This window comes from Coregonus lavaretus (genome assembly GCF_964263955.1).
Source record: "Coregonus lavaretus genome assembly, chromosome: 1".
NCBI classification, from domain to species: Eukaryota; Metazoa; Chordata; class Actinopteri; order Salmoniformes; family Salmonidae; genus Coregonus; species Coregonus lavaretus.
This window is the reverse complement of record NC_139988.1, coordinates 72789862-72810861: the sequence shown is the minus strand read 5'-3', so window position 1 is coordinate 72810861 and position 21000 is coordinate 72789862. Positions and strand designations below refer to the sequence as shown.

Below are 21000 nucleotides of genomic sequence, written 5' to 3'. Positions count from 1 at the left end.
TATTTATGTTGGTCACTGGAGGCAAAGGCCTACTGCATTTTAACTGATACAGAATCATGTGGATGTGTGTCCATCTCATTGCAAAGTAATAACAGAAATGTGGGTTCAGAAGCTGTACAACAATTCCCTGACGTACATCTTAAAAAGCACCAATCGATTCTTACACCTACATTCTCCTGCTGTACAGGGGGTGAATATTTCAAAATGGACAGTGAATCAATCGTAATCCTTACAGTAATTTCAGCAGCTAGTCCTAAAGTGCATTTTAAAACTTTAATTTCACTCTCATCACCCATAGAAATATAATTACTAGACGGTACAAAGCCCCTCAGACCACAGAAATGTTACTGTGCACTTTTATAGATACGTACATTCAACATGGCCACCGAACATAGACTTGAATGGGGCTGTCCATTCTGGTCATTCTATTTTTATGCTGACTCCTACCCACCCCTCCTTAAATCCTACGCCCCAGCCCTATTTCCTGGCCTTGCCTCGTCAATCCTCCTCTGTCCCTCACTCCAACACCGGACACTGGAACGTCTTAATCCAGGCTAAATCCTCCAGCATCCCCCAGTGCATGTAGATAATGGAGCAGATCACCAGCACGTGCATTATCTGGTGGCTGTTGCACCAGTAGTCGAAGAGGCCCGGGCTAAAGCGCTCGGGCACCCGGCTAAGGTTCACCAGGCCCCCCATGACAGCCAGCATGTCCATGGTGAAGAAGAGGCGCAGCGAAGCTGGGCTGCCTACGCCGTCTCCCAGCCAACGGAATAGGAAGAGGAGCACACGGAAGAGGGCCTGCCAGATGAAAGCTCGAAGGCGCCCATAGTTGCTACGCGCTGTGGTGGCACAGAGGATGCCCCAGGCCGAGATTAGGCTGTAGGCCAGGAGGGCCAGGGTGCAAGTGACAGGGTAGCACATCAGGGTGATGTAAATGATGGGCAGGCATCCTGGTTGACACACAGAAACAGGAGAGTCAATGAAGATGGATGTGGATGGATGGATGGATGTGTGATGAGAATAGGAAGGAAGGATACGTTTTCAAATATATTTCAAACAGGACCTGAGAAACTGATCTGGAATCTGACTTTACCTACCCAAGGTGTTGACCAGGCAGACGCCGACCATGTCGAGGGAAAGGAGTGTGTCGTAGATGGGCTCCCCGCCCTCATGGTTCATGAAGGTATGGTAGAGCACGGAGCCCACGGTGGGGGACAGGCAGGCAAGGTAGTGGAACACACACATCCACGTTTGCTCCACCTCGGACCAGGGGATGTTAAGTGGCAGCAGCACCAGGAAACAGAAGAATGGGATTCCTGGATGGATGGATGGAGATGTCTCAGTATTGATAGACTTTTGAAGTCTAGACACTTATTTTGACATGCTTTGCTAATTAGTGGTTCAAGCAGCGAAGCTGCAAGAAACCTTATTGTATTTGTTGGGGTTCATTATTATTATTATTATTATTATTCCGTAAGGGCAAATTCACACAAATTAAAATTACCGTGAGATGGTAAGGCCTACAAGGTTGAGACTTTGCAAAAAGGGCAGTGCCATGTCAATTGGCCACATGGTGGTGCTATAACAAACAATTGAAGATGCAAACTTTGAAAGGTCACGCCCCTCCCCCATGAGACCTAGGGAGAATCTCAATTGCAAACTCTTTGTGTCCTCTCCTCTCTCCTTCTCAAAACCCATTGAATGAGAAAGCCAGAGGTCCTGTTTTGAGGAGGCGAGGAGAGAGGACGCGAGGAGTATGCAATTGAGATTCTCCCCTAGAGTCATACAATGTTGTACATATGTCCCTCTCCTCACAAAAAACAAATTTGCCTCTAGGACCCATAAGGTCCGCCATGATGGATTTTCCGCCATTTTGAATTTTGTGAAAAACACTTAAAACGCTACTCCTCTGGCACCGAATGTCCGATCTGCCTAAAACCTAAAACATGGCATCTATGGACCAAGTTCTCTCAATGCAATATTTTCCAGGCTAGCACCTCAAACAACATGGCTGCTACTGACCAATAAACATCAACATGGGCGTGGTCTGGCACATAAATTAGACACGGATATTCTGCAGTATGTGAATTTCAATTAAATCTTTCAAGGACAAAGTTACACGTATTTCATAATTTGTTGTTATAGTGGGGACATTAATCTAAAAAAAGTTTAATTTTATATATGTTTTCATTTAATTTGTATGTTTAGCTCACATAATATCATTTAAAAGTATGCATTAAGGTGTCTGTAATATAATCAATGTGGCAAAAACAAACGTTGACATTAATAAATGCATTTCTATAGCTTCCAAAATATTTATTACAATGGTGTAGGAGTGCCAAGATGGAGGCGTGGTGGATTCAACACAGCACCGCTATCAGTCTAGGGTATTTATAAATCATTGGTACCAGTACATACAGGGGAGTACACCAGATAAAGCCTACTACTAGACTGAAAAAACAATTGTAATGGATTCAAACTGTTCGTTTTAGTCACTAGTCAATTAGTTAATTAGTCTAAGACTAGGCTTAATCTGTGTCCGTGAAATGGCCCTCATAGTATAATAGCCCTGCTGTTTGTTTTCTCCAACACCATTTTATTTCTCTGAAGTCTCTCTCACAGGTGTATTGCAGTCTGCTGAGCAACTCCCCTATGCTAATCCCCTCCTGAGTTAGAGTTAGTGTTAATGTGCTTAGCTAAAGAGGCTATCCAAGGAGGAGTCACATCATAGAGGATGCCACACTTAGTTCAAGGGTGCATAGCTGCATGTGCTTAAACAACTAACGTTCTGCAATTTTATGCATTTCATAGCATTATGTACATCTCATTTGCAGGGTTTTTGAGACAGTGGAAAATAATCATACAAACAAAATGTATCCTAAATGTATGATAATAATTCCTATTTTTTTGGTGCATCTTTCAAGTTTCATGCATAGCCTATTGAGAGTTGTTGCCAAAAATAGAAAAGTGTTTTGACATGTTTTACCACTTTAATGGGTCAATCATACAACTCCAAGGGCAATTACTAGTGCATTATATCCAGGACAGATTACCAGTAATCCCCCATATCTTTGTCTCTTTACACATACTTGTCAAGTACCGGTATACTTGTAAATAGCCCATAAGTGAGAGTAGCCCAAAGTGGCCTCATTTTCAGACTTGCAGCCGTTTACAATTTCATTATTGGTGTAGTAAGAAATCTACTAGCCTGCAAAGACTAAATATTCACTTAGACTATACATTAAATACATAATACACTTGAGATGAGACAATTTAGTAAACAAACAGGAGAAAAATAGATAACACTTTATAATATTGAATAATTAATGATGAATACACTTTGTTAATAGTGTAAATAATAGATCAATTAGTATTTCATACATTTTTTGTAAACATACAAATGTATAAGCATTACAATTAATTATCAGTTATATATGTATAATCATTTAGATATATATTAAAGCATTTATAATGGCACATTCTAAAGTGTAAATGATCCATAAACTATGCCAGTTCATATTTCAGTGGTAGAGGCTGTATACTTACCATGGGTATAAATGTTACCAAATTCATTGTGCAAGTAGAACAGGCTTCTGATGCACCCCTGAAAGGTTGAAATGGGCCGGTAGCCTGTCAGAATCAAGTCGTTGAATTGAAGATGAGGAGGGGTTTTCTCCAAATTCAGTAGTCGTGGTCCATGTAAGCAAGCCATGGTGGCTTTCCCCAGCCAATGTCCCCCTGAGTTTACAGGACATCAGTTGATAGTGCAATATACATATATCCTGAAAGAGTCTCCAGTAAGTACTTTAGGCACATACATTGTCAAGTCAAGCAGGATAGTTGGCAGGATAATGTCGGCACGAGTCCCATCCTTGGAACAGGTACTGAACTTCTTAGCAAGCGACCTGTTGAGCTCACAGAGTGGCATGCTTTCTGTGTGACCAATCAGCAATCACTGTTATTCATAGGGTTAAATCTGGTGTAATCCTCACTGGACAGCTGTGTGTGGTGTGCTCTGCTCACTACTTCAATGTCATATACCTGTTGCCACCAAGCCGCTACTCAACATTCTCCTCAATTTGTCTGTTTGTTGTGGAGATTCTAGGCTGCATGTACAGTATATTCCAATCTTGCTCTACAGTACTGTAATTTCAGTGGCTAATCTAGGGATTGCACCACCTTAATGGGTATAAGGAATAGTTGGGATAAAGATGCTTTAAAGAAGCTATGGTAATGTGGCACAGGCCATTTCTGGATGGGCCACCTACTGCTCAAACTCACTGCCACCTATTACACCAACAATATATTGTTTGAAAGAAATGACATCATCTTGAAAGATTAAAAATAAATACATGCATAAAATAAACTGTTGCCACACTGATGGTATTTCCAGTCTGTTTTTATTACATCAAAACTGTCAAAAAATGTACAGGTTGTTTTTTCATACCTGTGGCAAACACAACTTTCCCATACAAAATAAATTAGTCTGAGTTTGAGTATATAAAACTATGCAGAATGGACAACATGCAGACAAAAACTGGACTGATTCAATCAACACATTGAATATTTGTAGCACACAAACTCTCAAAGCTTGATGCATCGTAACCAGTAAGCGCAGTAAGACAGGTGTTTAATAAATGAAATAAGACGGACACACAATCAAGATGAACTTGTAGAAAATATAAACTACAAAGAAGGTATGCACTAACACTTTTAAATGTGTGTTTTCTTAGTTCTAGTGATATTACAGACATGGCATGAAAACTATAAAAAATATGGCAGGCAGGACTGGTTTGGCATGGACAGGGAGATATTAATAATTATACAAAAACTAAGGATCAATTAAAAAGGGAATTAAAACAAATATACAACAACAGGAATGTAAAAAATCTAGTGAAGTTAAACAAATGCTGTAAATGGCTACCGTCGCCCTGGTCAACCTAAGAGGATAAAGACAGAGGGAGAGAAAGTGGTCAACACAATTCATATTCATACTGCCCAAGATTTAAAATCTATAGGATCATCTATAGGACAAGTTTAGTCTGCCTTCAATGTTTTACCTTACATTTTTTTACCTTAGTATCCACTATTCCCAAAGAATCCTGTTAATTCATATTTGTTCTCCTTTGCACCTCCTGAAAATAAAAGGAAAAAGTATAGAAAAAATAAGACAATTTAGTATCAATTTATCTCTAATGTGCCCGAGATAACCACTGAAAGACACAGACGTTTGTATGCTTAATAACATAATAACACTGCTCTTTAAATATATCCAGAGGGGCAATGCAGATAGTGTCCCCCACCAAAGCTGTCATGGCAATGCCAACACTTGAATAGAATATTTCAATAACTTCAATTCCTTGCTTGAACGTGTGCATGGCCGCGGGAAGATGTTTTGGGTTGGGGGTGCTGTCGACGGGGTAATAAAGTAATTTAAGGAGTAATAAAGTAAGGAGTAATAAAGTAATAAAGTTCACAAATTTTGTGGAAATCTATTTTTTATAATAATTTTTACAAAATATATATTTATCAGGGGGTGCTGCAGTCAGCACCCCTACTTCCCGCAGCTATGCATGTGTGATCATGCATTTTAAATTCTCCTGCTAAAAATACCAATAGGAACTGAGAGATGCATGTCAGACAGAAAAACAAACAGGGTAAAAGTACTTATACTTACAATGATGACAACAGTTCTATATTGGAATCCTGTATGATACTATGCATTTCATTATACTGTAGGAAGCAAGCTTATGTCCTGTAAAGGCAGGCACTCTATGAGATTATACTGCACAATTTGACAAAATCTACTCAATTTACTCAATGTTTACAATATTGGGGCCCTCTATAACTTCACCATTGAAATTGAGATATGTCTACTTTGTATTTATCATCTAATATATATATATATATATATATATTTTAAAGATTTTATTTGATATTTTATAAACAATTGACAACCTACACATACAAATGACTACATCTTACAAACATCACTACATCACACCTGCCCAGACCCACTAGCCCCCACCCCTATCTCCATCGCCCTTATCACTTTCTGCCACATGGCCTCAAACAGTACGATTTTGTTTCTCTCCGTCGCCCACGCTCTTTCAATTTTGAGATAATAAAGAATTTGACCTTTCCATTCTTGAACGACGGAGGATGGGCTGATTTCCAGTTTTTGAGTATAATTTTTTAAAATATAATTGATGAGAAGAGTATTGTCCAACTCATCGGGTATCTCACTGCACCCTCATATGTCATGTCTTGAAATATACACAGATGAATTAAAAGTAAATTTACATTGCAATACCTCTGACATCCATCTTTCCAACTCCGCCCATAACTTTTGAATTTTGTAACATTCCCAGAAGGCATGAATTATTGAATCATTAGTAGTTTACACTTCAGACATGACTCTGCCATTGTGCTGTAGAATTTGTGAATTGTCTCTTGTATAATACATTCTATACATTAATTTATACTGGATTAAGCAGTATGAAAATGTATGCACTCACTAACTGTAAGTCGCGCTGGATAAGAGTGTCTGCTAAATGACTAAAATGTAAAAAAATGTAATTTTCATTAACTGTAATCTCGTTAGTTATGTTCCAACATTCCATCCATCTTGTGCCAATATCAATTCTTTTTAAATCTTGGTTCCAATAGTTTATATTTTTTTCTAAGAGGTTGTCAGTTGGATAGGCTCTCTGCAAGGTTTTGTATATCTTACCTATCATATGAATATCCTTTTCTGACTCAAATAAGATTCCTTTAAGATTGCTCTGATGTCCAGATTTCAAATTTAAATATGTGATATAAAACTTTTAAGTTGGATGTATTTGAAAATATCTACATTGGTCAACCCAAAATTGCTTTTTAAAGCTGTCATGGAAATAAATGTATTTCCTATTATCAAGTCATTTTAGTTTTCCATGTGGGCCAATGTATCGATAAATTCTGAAAAGCTATCCAAGGATTGTTACATAAGGTTGTATTTCTCATTTCTAAAGGTTGGCTGGCTATTTAATCAGGATATATTGTATAAAGGTAAAAACAAGTGAGTTTTGGGGTAGCAAAGCAAAGCACAAAGCAATAGCAATAGGTATGTGAAGCCAGCAGGTGTGCAAAGCTGTTCTATCTTAACTGCTACTCTACTTCCCAGGATCCAATCTCTCTAAGTAGGAGAATTATCACTATCCACCCCTATCAATACATTATAGTGTCTATTTGACTTCTGACTGGTTACCATAATCCCTTAGTCAAAATACAATCAAGCTCATGGTGTCTTGCTCAAAGTGGCTATTTGAACTCAACTTTGCTCCACTCTACTTACTCCATTGACCCTAGGTCATGTTCAAAAGGCACCAAACTGAAAAAAACGGATTGAAACAGGGAGGGACTCTACCTGGACTTGTCCAATAAGAAACTCTAATTTCCATTATCCATTGCCAACCGTTTTAAAGCGTTTTTCCATTGCGTGCCCTAATGAACATAACCCTGGTCTGCCTGGACTGTAATTTTTACCTCTCCATGATTTGCCTTGCGGGTGAATGTGCAGCTTGAGGTGCTGCTGAATGTGTATCTGGTGCGGCGGCTGAAGCAGCGCAGTGTCATGCCCGTGCGGCGGGGCTTGCATTTGGGTGCTGGGAGCAGATGCAAGGGAGAGGCTGGCAGTGCCCACAGGCTTGGGTGGGGCCTCTGAATCTGCCGCGGCAGGGGCCTCGGGGGGGAAGAAGGACACTACAGGCACAAATGAGGGGATGGGGGGATAGGAGATGGAGGGCCAAGGAGTGGGAGCTGGGGGGAAGGAGACGACTGAGGAAAGAGGATGAAGGGATTTTATGGAAGAGAGGAGGAGTGGATGGCAAGGCAGGATGGAAGAGTGATGTAAGAAGGGGAGAAAGAAGGGGAGGGATTGTAAAGCACACCGAGACACAAAAGCTCAAAAGCACAATCAGGATGAACACAAAGACAATAAGACAGAACAAACCAAAGCCAGACTGACACTAAACATAATATGAAACACATGGAGATACGCTATATATATTAAAGTATGTGGACACCCCTTCAAATTAGTGGATTCGGCTATTTCAGCCACACCCGTTGCTGACAGGTGTATAAAATCGAGCACACAGCCATTCAATCTCGATAGACAAACATTGGCAGTAGAACGGTCTTACTTTAGAGCTCAGTGACTTTCAACGTGGCACCGTCATAGGATGCCACCTTTCCAACAAGTCCGTCAAACTTCTGCCCTGCTAGAGCTGCCCCGGTCAACTGTAAGTGCTGTTATTGTGAAGTGGAAACGTCTAGGAGCAACAACGGCTCAGCCGCGAAGTGGTAGGCCACACAAGCTCACAGAACGGGACCGCCGAGTGCTGAAGCGTGTAGCGCATAAAAATCGCCTGTCCTCGGTTGCAACACTCACTAACGAGTTCCAAACTGCCTCTGGAAGCAACGTCAGCACAATAACTGTTCGTCGGGAGTTTCATGAAAGGGGTTTCCAAGGCCGAGCAGCCTCACACAAGCCTAAGATCACCATGTGCAATGCCAAGCATCGGCTGGAGTAGTGTAAAGCTCACCGTCATTGGACTCTGGAGCAGTGGAAACGCATTCTCTGGAGTGATACACCACGCTTCACCATCTGGTAGTCCGACGGAATAATCTGGGTTTGGCGGATGCCAAAAGAATGCTACCTAGTGCCAACTGTAAAGTTTGGTGGAGGAGCAATTATGGTCTGGGGCTGTTTTTCATGGTTCGGGCTAGGCCCCTTAGTTCCAGTGAAGGGAAATCATAACGCTACAGCATACAATGACATTCTAGATGATTCTGTACTTCCAACTTTGTGGCAACAGTTTAGGGAAGGCCCTTTCCTGTTTCAGCATGACAATGCCCCCGTGCACAAAGCGAGGTCCATACAGAAATGGTTTGTCGAGATCGGTGTGGAAGAACTTGACTGGCCTGCACAGAGCCCTGACCTCAAACCCATCGAACACCTTTGGAATGAATTGGAACGCCGACTGCGAGCCAGGCCTAATCGGCCAACATCAGTGCCCGACCTCACTAATGCTCTTGTGGCTGAATGGAAGCAAGTCCCCACAGCAATGTTCCAACATCTAGTGGAAAGCCTTCCCAGAAGAGTGGAGGCTGTTATAGCAGAAAAGGGGGGACCAACTCCATATTAATGGCCCTGATTTTGGAATGAGATGTTCGACGAGCAGGTGTCGACATACTTTTGGTCATATAGTGTACAAGAACTCGGACGAAGACACACAGATAACAAAAATAAATGTATGGGATATGTCAAACAAAATGTTTCTGCTATTGCAGACACCTAATGCTGGGTTTGGGACTACTGATGTAAATATAATTATGTTTCTGTAATGTATGAGCATAGACAAATTAAATTTGAAATTATTGCAGTTGTATTATTATTTTACATGATTTGCAAGTGTAGTATCTGGACAACTGGGTGCTTTTGTTACCTTCTGGCTGCACTTGTCCATTTATATAACCCCCATTGCCTGAAATGTAGAGAGTACATTGGGATCAAATAAATACATTGGGAGACAGAAAACAAATAATATAAATTAACTTTGATGAATATACAGACAAACACAGAAAATAAACAATATAGAGTGGGGAAAAAAGTATTTAGTCAGCCACCAATTGTGCAAGTTCTCCCACTTAAAAAGATGAGAGAGACCTGTAATTTTCATCATAGGTACACGCCAACTATGACAGACAAAATGAGAAAAAAAAATCCAGAAAATCACATTGTAGGATTTTTCTCAATGCTTTGTTATATACCCTTTGTTGGCAATGACACAGGTCAAACGTTTTCTGTAAGTCTTCACAAGGTTTTCACACACTGTTGCTGGTATTTTGGCCCATTCCTCCATGCAGATCTCCTCTAGAGCAGTGATGTTTTGGGGCTGTCGCTGGGCAACACAGACTTTCAACTCCCTCCAAAGATTTTCTATGGGGTTGAGATCTGGAGACTGGCTAGGCCACTCCAGGACCTTGAAATGCTTCTTACGAAGCCACTCCTTCGTTGCCCGGGCGGTGTGTTTGGGATCATTGTCATGCTGAAAGACCCAGCCACGTTTCATCTTCAATGCCCTTGCTGATGGAAGGAGGTTTTCACTCAAAATCTCACGATACATGGCCCCATTCATTCTTTCCTTTACACGGATCAGTCGTCCTGGTCCCTTTGCAGAAAAACAGCCCCAAAGCATGATGTTTCCACCCCCATGCTTCACAGTAGGTATGGTGTTCTTTGGATGCAACTCAGCATTCTTTGTCCTCCAAACACAACGAGTTGAGTTTTTACCAAAAAGTTCTATTTTGGTTTCATCTGACCATATGACATTCTCCCAATCCTCTTCTGGATCATCCAAATGCACTCTAGCAAACTTCAGACGGGCCTGGACATGTACTGGCTTAAGCAGGGGGACACGTCTGGCACTGCAGGATTTGAGTCCCTGGCGGCGTAGTGTGTTACTGATGGTAGGCTTTGTTACTTTGGTCCCAGCTCTCTGCAGGTCATTCACTAGGTCCCCCCGTGTGGTTCTGGGATTTTTGCTCACCGTTCTTGTGATCATTTTGACCCCACGTGGTGAGATCTTGCGTGGAGCCCCAGATTGAGGGAGATTATCAGTGGTCTTGTATGTCTTCCATTTCCTAATAATTGCTTCCACAGTTGATTTCTTCAAACCAAGCTGCTTACCTATTGCAGATTCAGTCTTCCCAGCCTGGTGCAGGTCTACAATTTTGTTTCTGGTGTCCTTTGACAACTCTTTGGTCTTGGCCATAGTGGAGTTTGGAGTGTGACTGTTTGAGGTTGTGGACAGGTGTCTTTTATACTGATAACAAGTTCAAACAGGTGCCATTAATACAGGTAACGAGTGGAGGACAGAGGAGCCTCTTAAATAAGAAGTTACAGGTCTGTGAGAGCCAGAAATCTTGCTTGTTTGTAGGTGACCAAATACTTATTTTCCACCATAATTTGCAAATAAATTCATTAAAAATCCTACAATGTGATTTTCTGGATTTTTTTTTCTCAATTTGTCTGTCATAGTTGACGTGTACCTATGATGAAAATTACAGGCCTCTCTCATCTTTTTAAGTGGGAGAACTTGCACAATTGGTGGCTGACTAAATACTTTTTTTCCCCACTGTAAATTAAGTCAATGTATGTCCAGACAATTCATACCATATTTGTCAGTAGATTTTCCCTCTTCTTCAAGTCCAATAGGTTGGGCTGGTGCCATTTCTCCTATTTTCACTGAGAAGGGGATATCTACTGGGAGATGCAGGAGGTATGTTAGGCTGGTCCCACATCTTTTTGTGCTGTAGGCCTATAGCCAACTCCTATGGTTGTTGTCATTGCCAAACATGTCAATGAGTGACATAGAGTTGACAAGACAGCATAAATAGATCTGGGACCAGGCTAGAGGTATGTACTGTAGCTTTGAGCAAAAACAAATGTCTACCATTCACCACTATACTCATAACGTTACCGTATGACTTTCCGACAGCCTCTGATTCAAGGGGCAGAGGCTCATAAGGCATAGGATTTTCTAATGACAGAGAAAAGAGAGGAGATTAGATTAAAAGGGGGTTCGGACAATGTAGCACTTATTGATTCATTTCATAGAGCAAGAGGCAGACTGGATGGATGTCAAATCATTTCAATCAAATGGTCACCCTTTCCTTGAGCCTATACACAATTTGCAAAGTGTGGCTTTAAATAAGAGATGTAGCTACCGTATTGTCCGGTGGATTTGCCATCAGTGACTGATCCAAGGGGCTGTGGCTCGTATGGTCCAAGGTTAACTGTGGAGAAAAACCAGGACAGGTGAGGACTAAAGTACTGGTCAAGTATGTGATACACAAAGAAATTGCAGCTCTTTGCAAAAGGAGTATACAGAGAGTAGCTTTAAGATGGGTAGGAAGAGATGAGAGTATGAACAATAATGAAAAAACAATAGCAAGGTGAAATACAACGAAAATCTCACCATATTTCCCAGCAGATTTCTGCCCTTCACCACCAAGGCCAAGAAGTTCTGGTGCATAGGGTTCTGGTGCACCGCCCCCTAACATGGCAACCACAGAGAAAATAGACAGGTCACACAGGCCGATAATGCAAATTACAAATAAACAGAAAGACGGAGGTTGCCAGTGGTGTATTCACTAGGAACAAAATGGAACCAAATGGAAGCAAACAGAAGCAAAGGAAACGAGGAGGGACCTACCTGAATTTATGAAATAGAAACTCTTATTTTCGTTGCAAAACATTTTCCGTTGCGAAACATTCTGCAATGGTGCAAAATGTTTCGCTAAGTTTTTTGAATAATGAATACACCCCAGGTTTGCTGAGGCTCACCATATTTGCCTGGAGATTTTCCAGCATCTGGACCGAGCCCAAGAGGGTGAGGATCGTATGGCAACCCACCCTGTCCTGTAAAAAAAAACAGCAAAGTATGTGTGAGTGGGCACGCTCATCCATACACTATTAGCACACCTCTTATTTAGACTATGGCGGCATAAATGAAAATAAAGAATAGCACAATACATATGTGCAGTATGCTTAGAAAAACATACGGCTCCAAATGTGGTCCGCGGAACAGACACAAACACTAACACAGTATTTATGTAGACAAACATCTATACTTGATCTTTAAATTTGAGCACGACAGTCTAGTTCCAGTCATAGCAGACAGCACGGTACAGTCGTGGTCAAAAGTTGAGAATGACACAAATATTAATTTTCACAAAGTCTGCTGCCTCAGTTTTTATGATGGCAATTGCATATACTCCAGAATGTTATGAAGAGTGATCAGATGAATTGCAATTAATTGCAAAGTCCCTCTTTGCCATGAAAATGAACTTAATCCCCCAAAAACATTTCCACTGCATTTCAGCCCTGCCACAAAAGGACAAGCTGCCATCATGTCAGTGATTCTCTCGTTAACACAGGTGAGAGTGTTGACGAGGACAAGGCTGGAGATCACTCTGTCATGCTGATTGAGTTCGAATAACAGACTGGAAGTTTTAAAAGGAGGGTGGTGCTTGAAATCATTGTTCTTCCTCTGTTAACCATGGTTACCTGCAAGGAAACACGTGCCGTTATCATTGCTTTGCACAAAAAGGGCTTCACAGGAATGGATATTGCTGCTAGTAAGATTGCACCTAAATCAACCATTTATCGGATCATCAAGGACTTCAAGGAGAGAGGTTCAATTGTTTGAAGAAGGCGTCAGGGCGCCCAAGAAAGTCCAGCAAGCTCCAGGACGTCTCCTAAAGTTGATTCAGCTGCGGGATCGGGGCACCACCAGTGCAGAGCTTGCTCAGGAATGGCAGCAGGCAGGTGTGAGTGCATCTGCACGCACAGTGAGGCGAATACTTTTGGAGGATGGCCTAGTTTCAAGAAGGGCAGCGAGGAAGCCACTTCTCTCCAGGAAAAATATCAGGGACAGACTGATATTCTGCAAAAGGTACAGGGATTGGACTGCTGAAGACTTGGGTAAAGTCATTTTCTCTGATGAATCCCCTTTCCGATTGTTTGGGGCATCCGGAAAAATGCTTGTCCGGAGAAGGCAAGGTGAGCGCTACCATCAGTCCTGTGTCATGCCAACAGTAAAGCATCCTGAGACCATTCATGTGTGGGGTTGCTTCTCAGCCAAGGGAGTGGGCTCACTCACAATTTTGCCTAAGAACACAGCCATGAATAAAGAATAGTACCAACACATCCTCCGAGAGCAACTTCTCCCAACCATCCAAGAACAGTTTGGTGACGAACAATGCCTTTTCCAGCATGATGGAGCACCTTGCCATAATGCAAAAGTGATAACTAAGTAACTCGGGGAACAAAACATCAACATTTTGGGTCCATGGCCAGGAAACCCCCCAGACCTTAATCCCATTGAGAACTTGTGGTCAATCCTCAAGAGGTGGGTGGACAAACAAAAACCCACATATTCTGATAAACTCCAAGCATTGATTATGCAAGAATGGGCTGCCATCAGTCAGGATGTGGCCCAGAAGTTAATTGACAGCATGCCAGGGTGGATTGCAGAGGTCTTGAAAAAGAAGGGTCAACACTGCAAATATTGACTCTTTGCATAAACGTAATGTAATTGTCAATAAAAGCCTTTGACACTTATGGAATGCTTGTAATTATACTTCAGTATACCATAGTAACATCTGACAAAAATATCTAAAAACACTGAAGCAGCAAACTTTGTGAAGACCAATACAAAGTCATTCTTATAACTTTTGACCACGACTGTACATAAACACCAGTGCAATGTATACATACATAGAGAAATGTATGTAAAGAAAGCAGAGAAAGAACATGAAGTAAAAGCCAAAAATAGCCATACCATATTTTCCAGTCGATTTACCGGAATCGGGGCCAAGTCCAAGAGGCTGAGGCTCGTATGGCACCTCTCCATAGCCTGCACGAATAGGAGGGAGCCAGGGAGATAAAGAGGGAGGGGGGAAGGCGGAAGAGAGGTACTGAAATGAGGGAACCAAATCTCGGTCCCAGGGAAATAACATTTAAAAGGCCCGCCTCTCTTTGCATCGGTGAGAAAATTTAGCAGTTTTCAAGCAAATTTCCTGCAATTGTACACATTTTGTCTTGGGGCAGAGATACTTTTTGTTGTTGCAGCTTTAAAGCTAATATCCTGTAATTTTACACATTTTGCCACGAGGCAGAGAGACAACTGTGCAGTTTTAAAACTTAAATGACAGTGCATTTAAAATAAAATGTTTTGGGGGAATAGTATTGTACTGCAGATACCAATATCCCTGTGAACCTCCCAGGGCCATGTTGCCCAGAGTTAAGAACATACATTGTAGATGAATAATATGACATTGTATTGTATTACAAACTTTAAACTTATTCTATGGATCCCTTGGCCAAAATATCTGGCTGCGGACCCCCAACAGTACCTCCAAGGACCCCCAGAACCCCTGCTCTAATGGATTTAACAATGGTGGAGCTGGAAACTTCCTCAAGCCAATGATTACACCAATCCAATTATTTTAAATCCAGAACGGGGACTGTGTAAGTGCACACTTTAGGGGAAGGGTAAAGCAGGGCCAGTTCCAGGCATAAGCGACCCCAAAAACTAAAACAAATTTAGGAACTCAGTCGGGGTCTCAAATTACTATTGAGAGTAAGAATAGTAGAATACACCAGGTGCAATTTCGAAATTTGGTTGTGCATCAGCAGTTTCTCTCAGTCAATCAGCCATGTCAGCTAACAATTTTTTTATTGCTGTTGGATAGTCGCTGCACATTATTTTCAGGTCTTTCCAGAGATGTTCGATAGGGTTCAAGTCCAGGCTCTGGCTGGGCCACTCAAGGACATTCAGAGACTTGTCCCAAAGCCACTCCTGCGTTTTCTTGGCTGTGTGCTTAGGGTCGTTGTCCTGTTGGAAGTTGAACCTTCGCCCCAGTCTGAGGTCCTGAGCGCTCTGGAGCAGGTTTTCATCAAGGAACTCTGTACTTTGCTCTGTTCATCTTTCCCTCGATCCTGACTAGTCTCCCAGTCCCTGCCACTGAAAAACATCCCCACAGCATGATGCTGCCACCACCATGCTTCGCCGTAGGGATGGTGCCAGGTTTCCTCCAGACGTGACGCTTGGTATTCAGGCCGAAGAGTTCAATCTTGGTTTCATCAGACCAGAGAATCTTGTTTCTCATGGTCTGAGAGTCTTTTTGGCAAACTCCAAGCGGGCTGTCATGTGCCTTTTACTGAGGAGTGGCTTCCGTCTGGCCACTCTACCATAAAGACCTGATTGGTGGAGTGCAGCAGAGATGGTTGTCCTTTTGGAAGGTTCTCCTATCTCCACAGAGGAACTCTGGAGCTCTGTCAGAATGACCACCTCCCTGACCAAGGCCCTTCTCCCCCGATTGCTCAGTTTGGCTGGGCAGCTAGCTCTAGGAAGAGTCTTGGTGGTTCCAAACTTCTTTCATTTAAGAAAGATGGAGGCCACTGTGTTCTTGGGGACCTTCAATGCTGCAGAAATGTTTTGGTACCCTTCTCCAGATCTGTGCCTCGACACAATCCTGCCTCGGAGCTCTACGGACAATTCCTTCAACCTCATGGCTTGGTTTCTGCTCTGACATGCACTGTCAACTGTGGGACCTTATATAGACAGGTGTGTGCCTTTCCAAATCTTGTCCAATCAATTGAATTTACCACAGGTGGACTCCAATCAAGTTGTAGAAACATCTCAAGGATGATCAATGGAAACAGGATGCACCTGAGCTCAATTTTGAGTCTCATAGCAAAGGGTCTGAATACTTATGTAAATAAGGTATTTCTGTTTTTTAATAAATGAGCAAATATTTCTACAAACCCATAATGGGGTATTGTGTGTAGATTGATGTCGAAAATGTTTTATTTAATCCATTTTAGAATAAAGCTGTAACGTAACAAAATGTGGAAAAAGTCAAGGGGTCTGAATACCTTCCGAATGCACACATCTCCGAATGACATCAGCTCCACTGGCCTCTCTCTCTTCCCCTCTCCTCTCTCTATTCCTAATAGCTCTTGTAGGGAAGTGAAAGAGGTATTTACCATACTTGCCAGCTGATTTCCCAGGATCACCAACTAGGCCAAGAGGTTGCCCACCATAGGGTGCACCATATCCTGGGGTGAGACAGAGATAACATTGCATTACACCATTGGAGGAAATTACCTGTAACTAGCATCAACAAACAGGCATTTTGTAGATCCAAGTTGCCTATTGCATCCATTACACGTTATTAAAGGCCCAGTGCAGTCAAAAACACTACGAAGTTGGAATAATACAGCTCTTTTAGTGTAAGAGCTGTTTGAAAAGACCGGCTGAAATTTCAGCCTGTTTTGGTGGGAAGTTGTGGCCTGCCTGGTGACATCACCAGGCGGTAAATTAGTTAATAGACCAATAAGAAAGAGAGTTCCAAACCTATGCCAATAACAGCAACATTTCTGCTTTCCCCTCCCCACACTTAGGGAGTGAACATTATTTATAATAAGGGTTAAATGGAGAAAATCAGACCTCTCTGAAATGAAAATGGATGGCCCTCCCTTCAGCAAAATATATTTGACCTAAACCCTCCCTGATCGCTTGGAAAACAACAACAAGTGACCCTCCCCTATACCCAAAATAATAATTAAAACAAAGTGGATAGCAGAGACCATGTCTACCGTTTTCCCTCACTTTCTGGACAGACCAGAGCCGTAGATATGCAGTTTTAGAAACTGTTCTTCATCCTGTAAGCATTACATGGCAACGCTTGAATTTTGATAGTGCACAGGGCTGCGGGCCAGAAGGTTGTGAGTTCGCAGACCACCGTGGACAAGAGTAGGGGTGGAAAGATCTCCTTTATAATAAAAGCATTGCATGAATCTATCATCGTATTTCCAGGTCTGAGAAAAAGCCTTTTATAAAATTGTCATGCAATTCTATGTAATTTTACATATTAGCAGAACCTTTTTTAACAGCACACAAATTACCGAAATTACAGGCTAAGAATGGACGGAGAGACAGGCCTATGCATTCATCTTATCATATTTCTCCAATGCCAAATCAGTGTCTTGTGTGAGACATCATTAGGAATCTGAGCATGGTACTTTCAAAAGATAGGCCTACCTTTCCACCCCAGACAGAGTAGGTCTATGAATGCAGAAAAATTTAAGCTTTAACTGCTGGCTACTCCTGTGGTTTAACCAAACGAGAGAAGGTCACAAGTGTTTCCCTTAACGCCATCTGTGTTTAAACATATTCTATTGTACAGAAAGTGAATAGCTTAATCAATTGATAGTGACAGAATTAGATTACTTCCCAAGCAAAGTCAATTGTTTGTCTCCTCGGCTATAGAATATTAATATCCCCTTATGCATCGGAGTCACATCTTTCCCGGGTATTTTACAGCTTGTTTCTAGTATAAAGCATTGCGGACCAAAGGGCTGTTATAGAACACTTTATATAATCGGATCCGTTTCATTTTCTTCAAAATCTTAAGCTAACAAAGGGTAGGTCTGTGCTTTTTGCCATTTTCTTTAATAAAAGGTAGGCCTATGGCATACCCTCTCATACCCCCTCAATTCAGGTCTTGGATGTAACTTAACAGCCCTTCACTGACACAGAGGTAGGCTATTTAAATAGTGCATTGTGGGTGGAGGAATTGAATGAGAAATATATGGATTTAGCAGCCTGTGAAACAGGTAGGCCTACCTCGTATTTCTTAAATAGGCTCCAATACAAAGCTCTCTTGTTGTTAGTGAAGTCTAATTAAAATGAAGACGGTTTAAATGAATTATGCCAACTCAAATTTGCATACTTTCAGCACCATGAGCTGTCCGTTTCCGATTGATTGTGCGGCGGTTGCTGCTTCAAGTGTCAGCACCACAATGTAAGTTACTTGAATCTGGCTTATTGTGAGGTCAATAACTCTGATAAATACACTGAGTGTACAAAACATTAGGAACACCTTCATAATATTAAGTTGTACCACTTTTGCCCTCAGAACAGCTTCAATTCGTCAGGCCATGGACTATAAGGTGTTGAAAGCACCCATGTTGACTCCAATGCTTCCCACAGTTGATACGCATGGGAAACTGTTGAGCGTGAAAAACCCAGCAGCGTTGCAGTTCTTGACACAAACCGGTGCACCTGGCACCTACTACCATAGCCCGTTCAAAGGCACTTAAATATTTTGTCTTGCCCATTCACCCTCTGAATGGCACCCATACACAATCCATGTCTCAATTGTCTCAAGACTTAAAAGTCCTTCTTTAACCTGTCTCCTCCCTTCATCTACACTGATTGAAATGGATTTAAAAGGTGACATCAATAAGGGATAATAACTTTCACCTGGATTCACATGGTCAGTCTACATAATGGAAAGAGTTCCTAATGTTTTGTACACTCAGTGTACATCATGGTCAAGAAACATTGTTTTTAATAAAATCAATTATAGTAGTAGCAAGCTATCAAAGTTGACCTCCGGTCCTCCTCATTTTCGGGTTCTCCTTCTCAAACTGAACAGAACATAGGCTATAGGTTAGTCCGCGCGCAAGATAGTGAGTTTTTTGGACTAGGCCTAATAAAAAAGAAGAAGCATTTGACTCTCCTCCAAAACTGCCACCGTAGGCCTACACAGCACAACCATTGGTTAGGCAGCACACAAAAAATTTTTTGATCAGCAAGAGCAGAGCAGAGCAGAGCAGTCCGGGGCTCAATATCCATTGCCGTGTGTAGTGCTGCCTAGTTTTATTTACACCACCCAGCAGCTATCTTAGAAAAATAACTTTGCTCTGTGCTTCTACGAGCTTGCACTTCCTAGCCTATAGGCTATGGATCATTTGATTGAGACCACACTAAATAGCCTATAGGCGCAATTGATATTGCACGCCCAGCAGAGAATCAGAGATGAGGGGCGGCATTGGGCACACATCGATATATAGCCTTATAAGCAACTAATTCTAAAACACTGACAAATATTGGAATGTCATCAATTACAAATTACATGACCCTACACTGGACTAGATTTTTTTTAAATATACAGTTGAAGTCGGAAGTTTACATGCACTTAGGTTGGAGTCATTAAAACTCATTTTTCAACCACTTCACACATTTCTTGTTAACAAACTATAGTTTTGGCAAGTCGGTTAGGACATCTACTTTGTGCATGACACAAGTAATTTTTCCAACAATTGTTTACAGACAGATTATTTCACTTATAATTCACTGTATCACAATTCCAGTGGGTCAGAATTTTACATACACTAAGTTGACTGTGCCTTTAAACAGCTTGGAAAATTCCAGAAAATGTTGTCATGGTTTTAGAAGCTTCCGATAGGCTAATTGACATAATTTGAGTCAATTGGAGGTGTACCTGTGGATGTACACTGCTCAAAAAAATTAAGGGAACACTAAAATAACACATCCTAGATCTGAATGAATGAAATAATCTTATTAAATACTTTTTTCTTTACATAGTTGAATGTGCTGACAACAAAATCACACAAAAATTATCAAAGGAAATCAAATCTATCAACCCATGGAGGTCTGGATTTGGAGTCACCCTCAAAATTAAAGTGGAAAACCACACTACAGGCTGATCCAACTTTGATGTAATGTCCTTAAAACAAGTCAAAATGAGGCTCAGTAGTGTGTGTGGCCTCCACGTGCCTGTATGACCTCCCTACAACGCCTGGGCATGCTCCTGATGAGGTGGCGGTCTCCTGAGGGATCTCCTCCCAGACCTGGACTAAAGCATCCACCAACTCCTGGACAGTCTGTGGTGCAACATGTCCCAGATGTGCTCAATTAGATTCAGGTCTGTGGAACGGGCGGGCCAGTCCATAGCATCAATGCCTTCCTCTTGCAGGAACTGCTGACACACTCCAGCCACATGAGGTCTAGCATTGTCTTGCATTAGGAGGAACCCAGGGCAAACCGCACCAGCATATGGTCTCACAAGGGGTCTGAGGATCTCATCTCGGGACCTAATGGCAGTCAGGCTACCTCTGGCGAGCACATGGAGGGCTGTGCGGCCCGCCAAAGAAATGCCACCCCACACCATGACTGACCCACCGCCAAACCGGTCATGCTGGAGGATGTTGCAGGCAGCAGAACGTTCTCCACGGCGTCTCCAGACTCTGTCACGTCTGTCACATGTGCTCAGTGTGAACCTGCTTTCATCCGTGAAGAGCACAGGGCGCCAGTGGCGAATTTGCCAATCTTGGTGTTCTCTGGCAAATGCCAAACGTCCTGCACGGTGTTGGGCTGTAAGCACAACCCCCACCTGTGGACGCCGGGCCCTCATACCACCCTCATGGAGTCTGTTTCTGACCGTTTGAGCAGACACATGCACATTTGTGGCCTGCTGGAGGTCATTTTGCAGGGCTCTGGCAGTGTTCCTCCTGCTCCTCCTTACACAAAGGCGGAGGTAGCAGTCCTGCTGCTGGGTTGTTGCCTTCCTACG

The 21000-nt window shown here is 42.1% G+C and overlaps 2 protein-coding genes across 2 annotated transcripts in view; both read right to left on the bottom strand.

The window, feature by feature from the left end:
* Nucleotides 1-516: 516 nt before the first annotated feature.
* On the bottom strand, nucleotides 517-3715 carry LOC311133968 (progestin and adipoQ receptor family member 4-like; the record flags this gene model as incomplete). The annotated part of the gene is made up of 3 exons (XM_084167595.1): nucleotides 517-953; nucleotides 1101-1319; nucleotides 3550-3715. The coding sequence occupies 3 exons, from the start codon at nucleotides 3713-3715 to the stop codon at nucleotides 517-519; spliced, it is 822 nt and encodes a 273-aa protein (XP_084023721.1).
* A 758-nt stretch (nucleotides 3716-4473) lies between these two features.
* The window catches only part of cmn (calymmin), a gene marked incomplete at its 5' end in the record, with an annotated part of 81361 nt that continues 64834 nt past the window's right edge, over nucleotides 4474-21000 (bottom strand). Inside the window, 11 exons of the mRNA XM_084167587.1 lie at nucleotides 4474-4943; nucleotides 5079-5138; nucleotides 7531-7821; nucleotides 9492-9530; nucleotides 11222-11308; nucleotides 11529-11588; nucleotides 11776-11844; nucleotides 12027-12104; nucleotides 12395-12469; nucleotides 14394-14468; nucleotides 16604-16675. Of these exons, the coding sequence (XP_084023713.1) occupies nucleotides 5080-5138; nucleotides 7531-7821; nucleotides 9492-9530; nucleotides 11222-11308; nucleotides 11529-11588; nucleotides 11776-11844; nucleotides 12027-12104; nucleotides 12395-12469; nucleotides 14394-14468; nucleotides 16604-16675 (905 nt within the window). The 3' untranslated portion in view covers nucleotides 4474-4943; nucleotide 5079. The remainder of the gene's footprint in view (nucleotides 4944-5078; nucleotides 5139-7530; nucleotides 7822-9491; nucleotides 9531-11221; nucleotides 11309-11528; nucleotides 11589-11775; nucleotides 11845-12026; nucleotides 12105-12394; nucleotides 12470-14393; nucleotides 14469-16603; nucleotides 16676-21000) is intronic.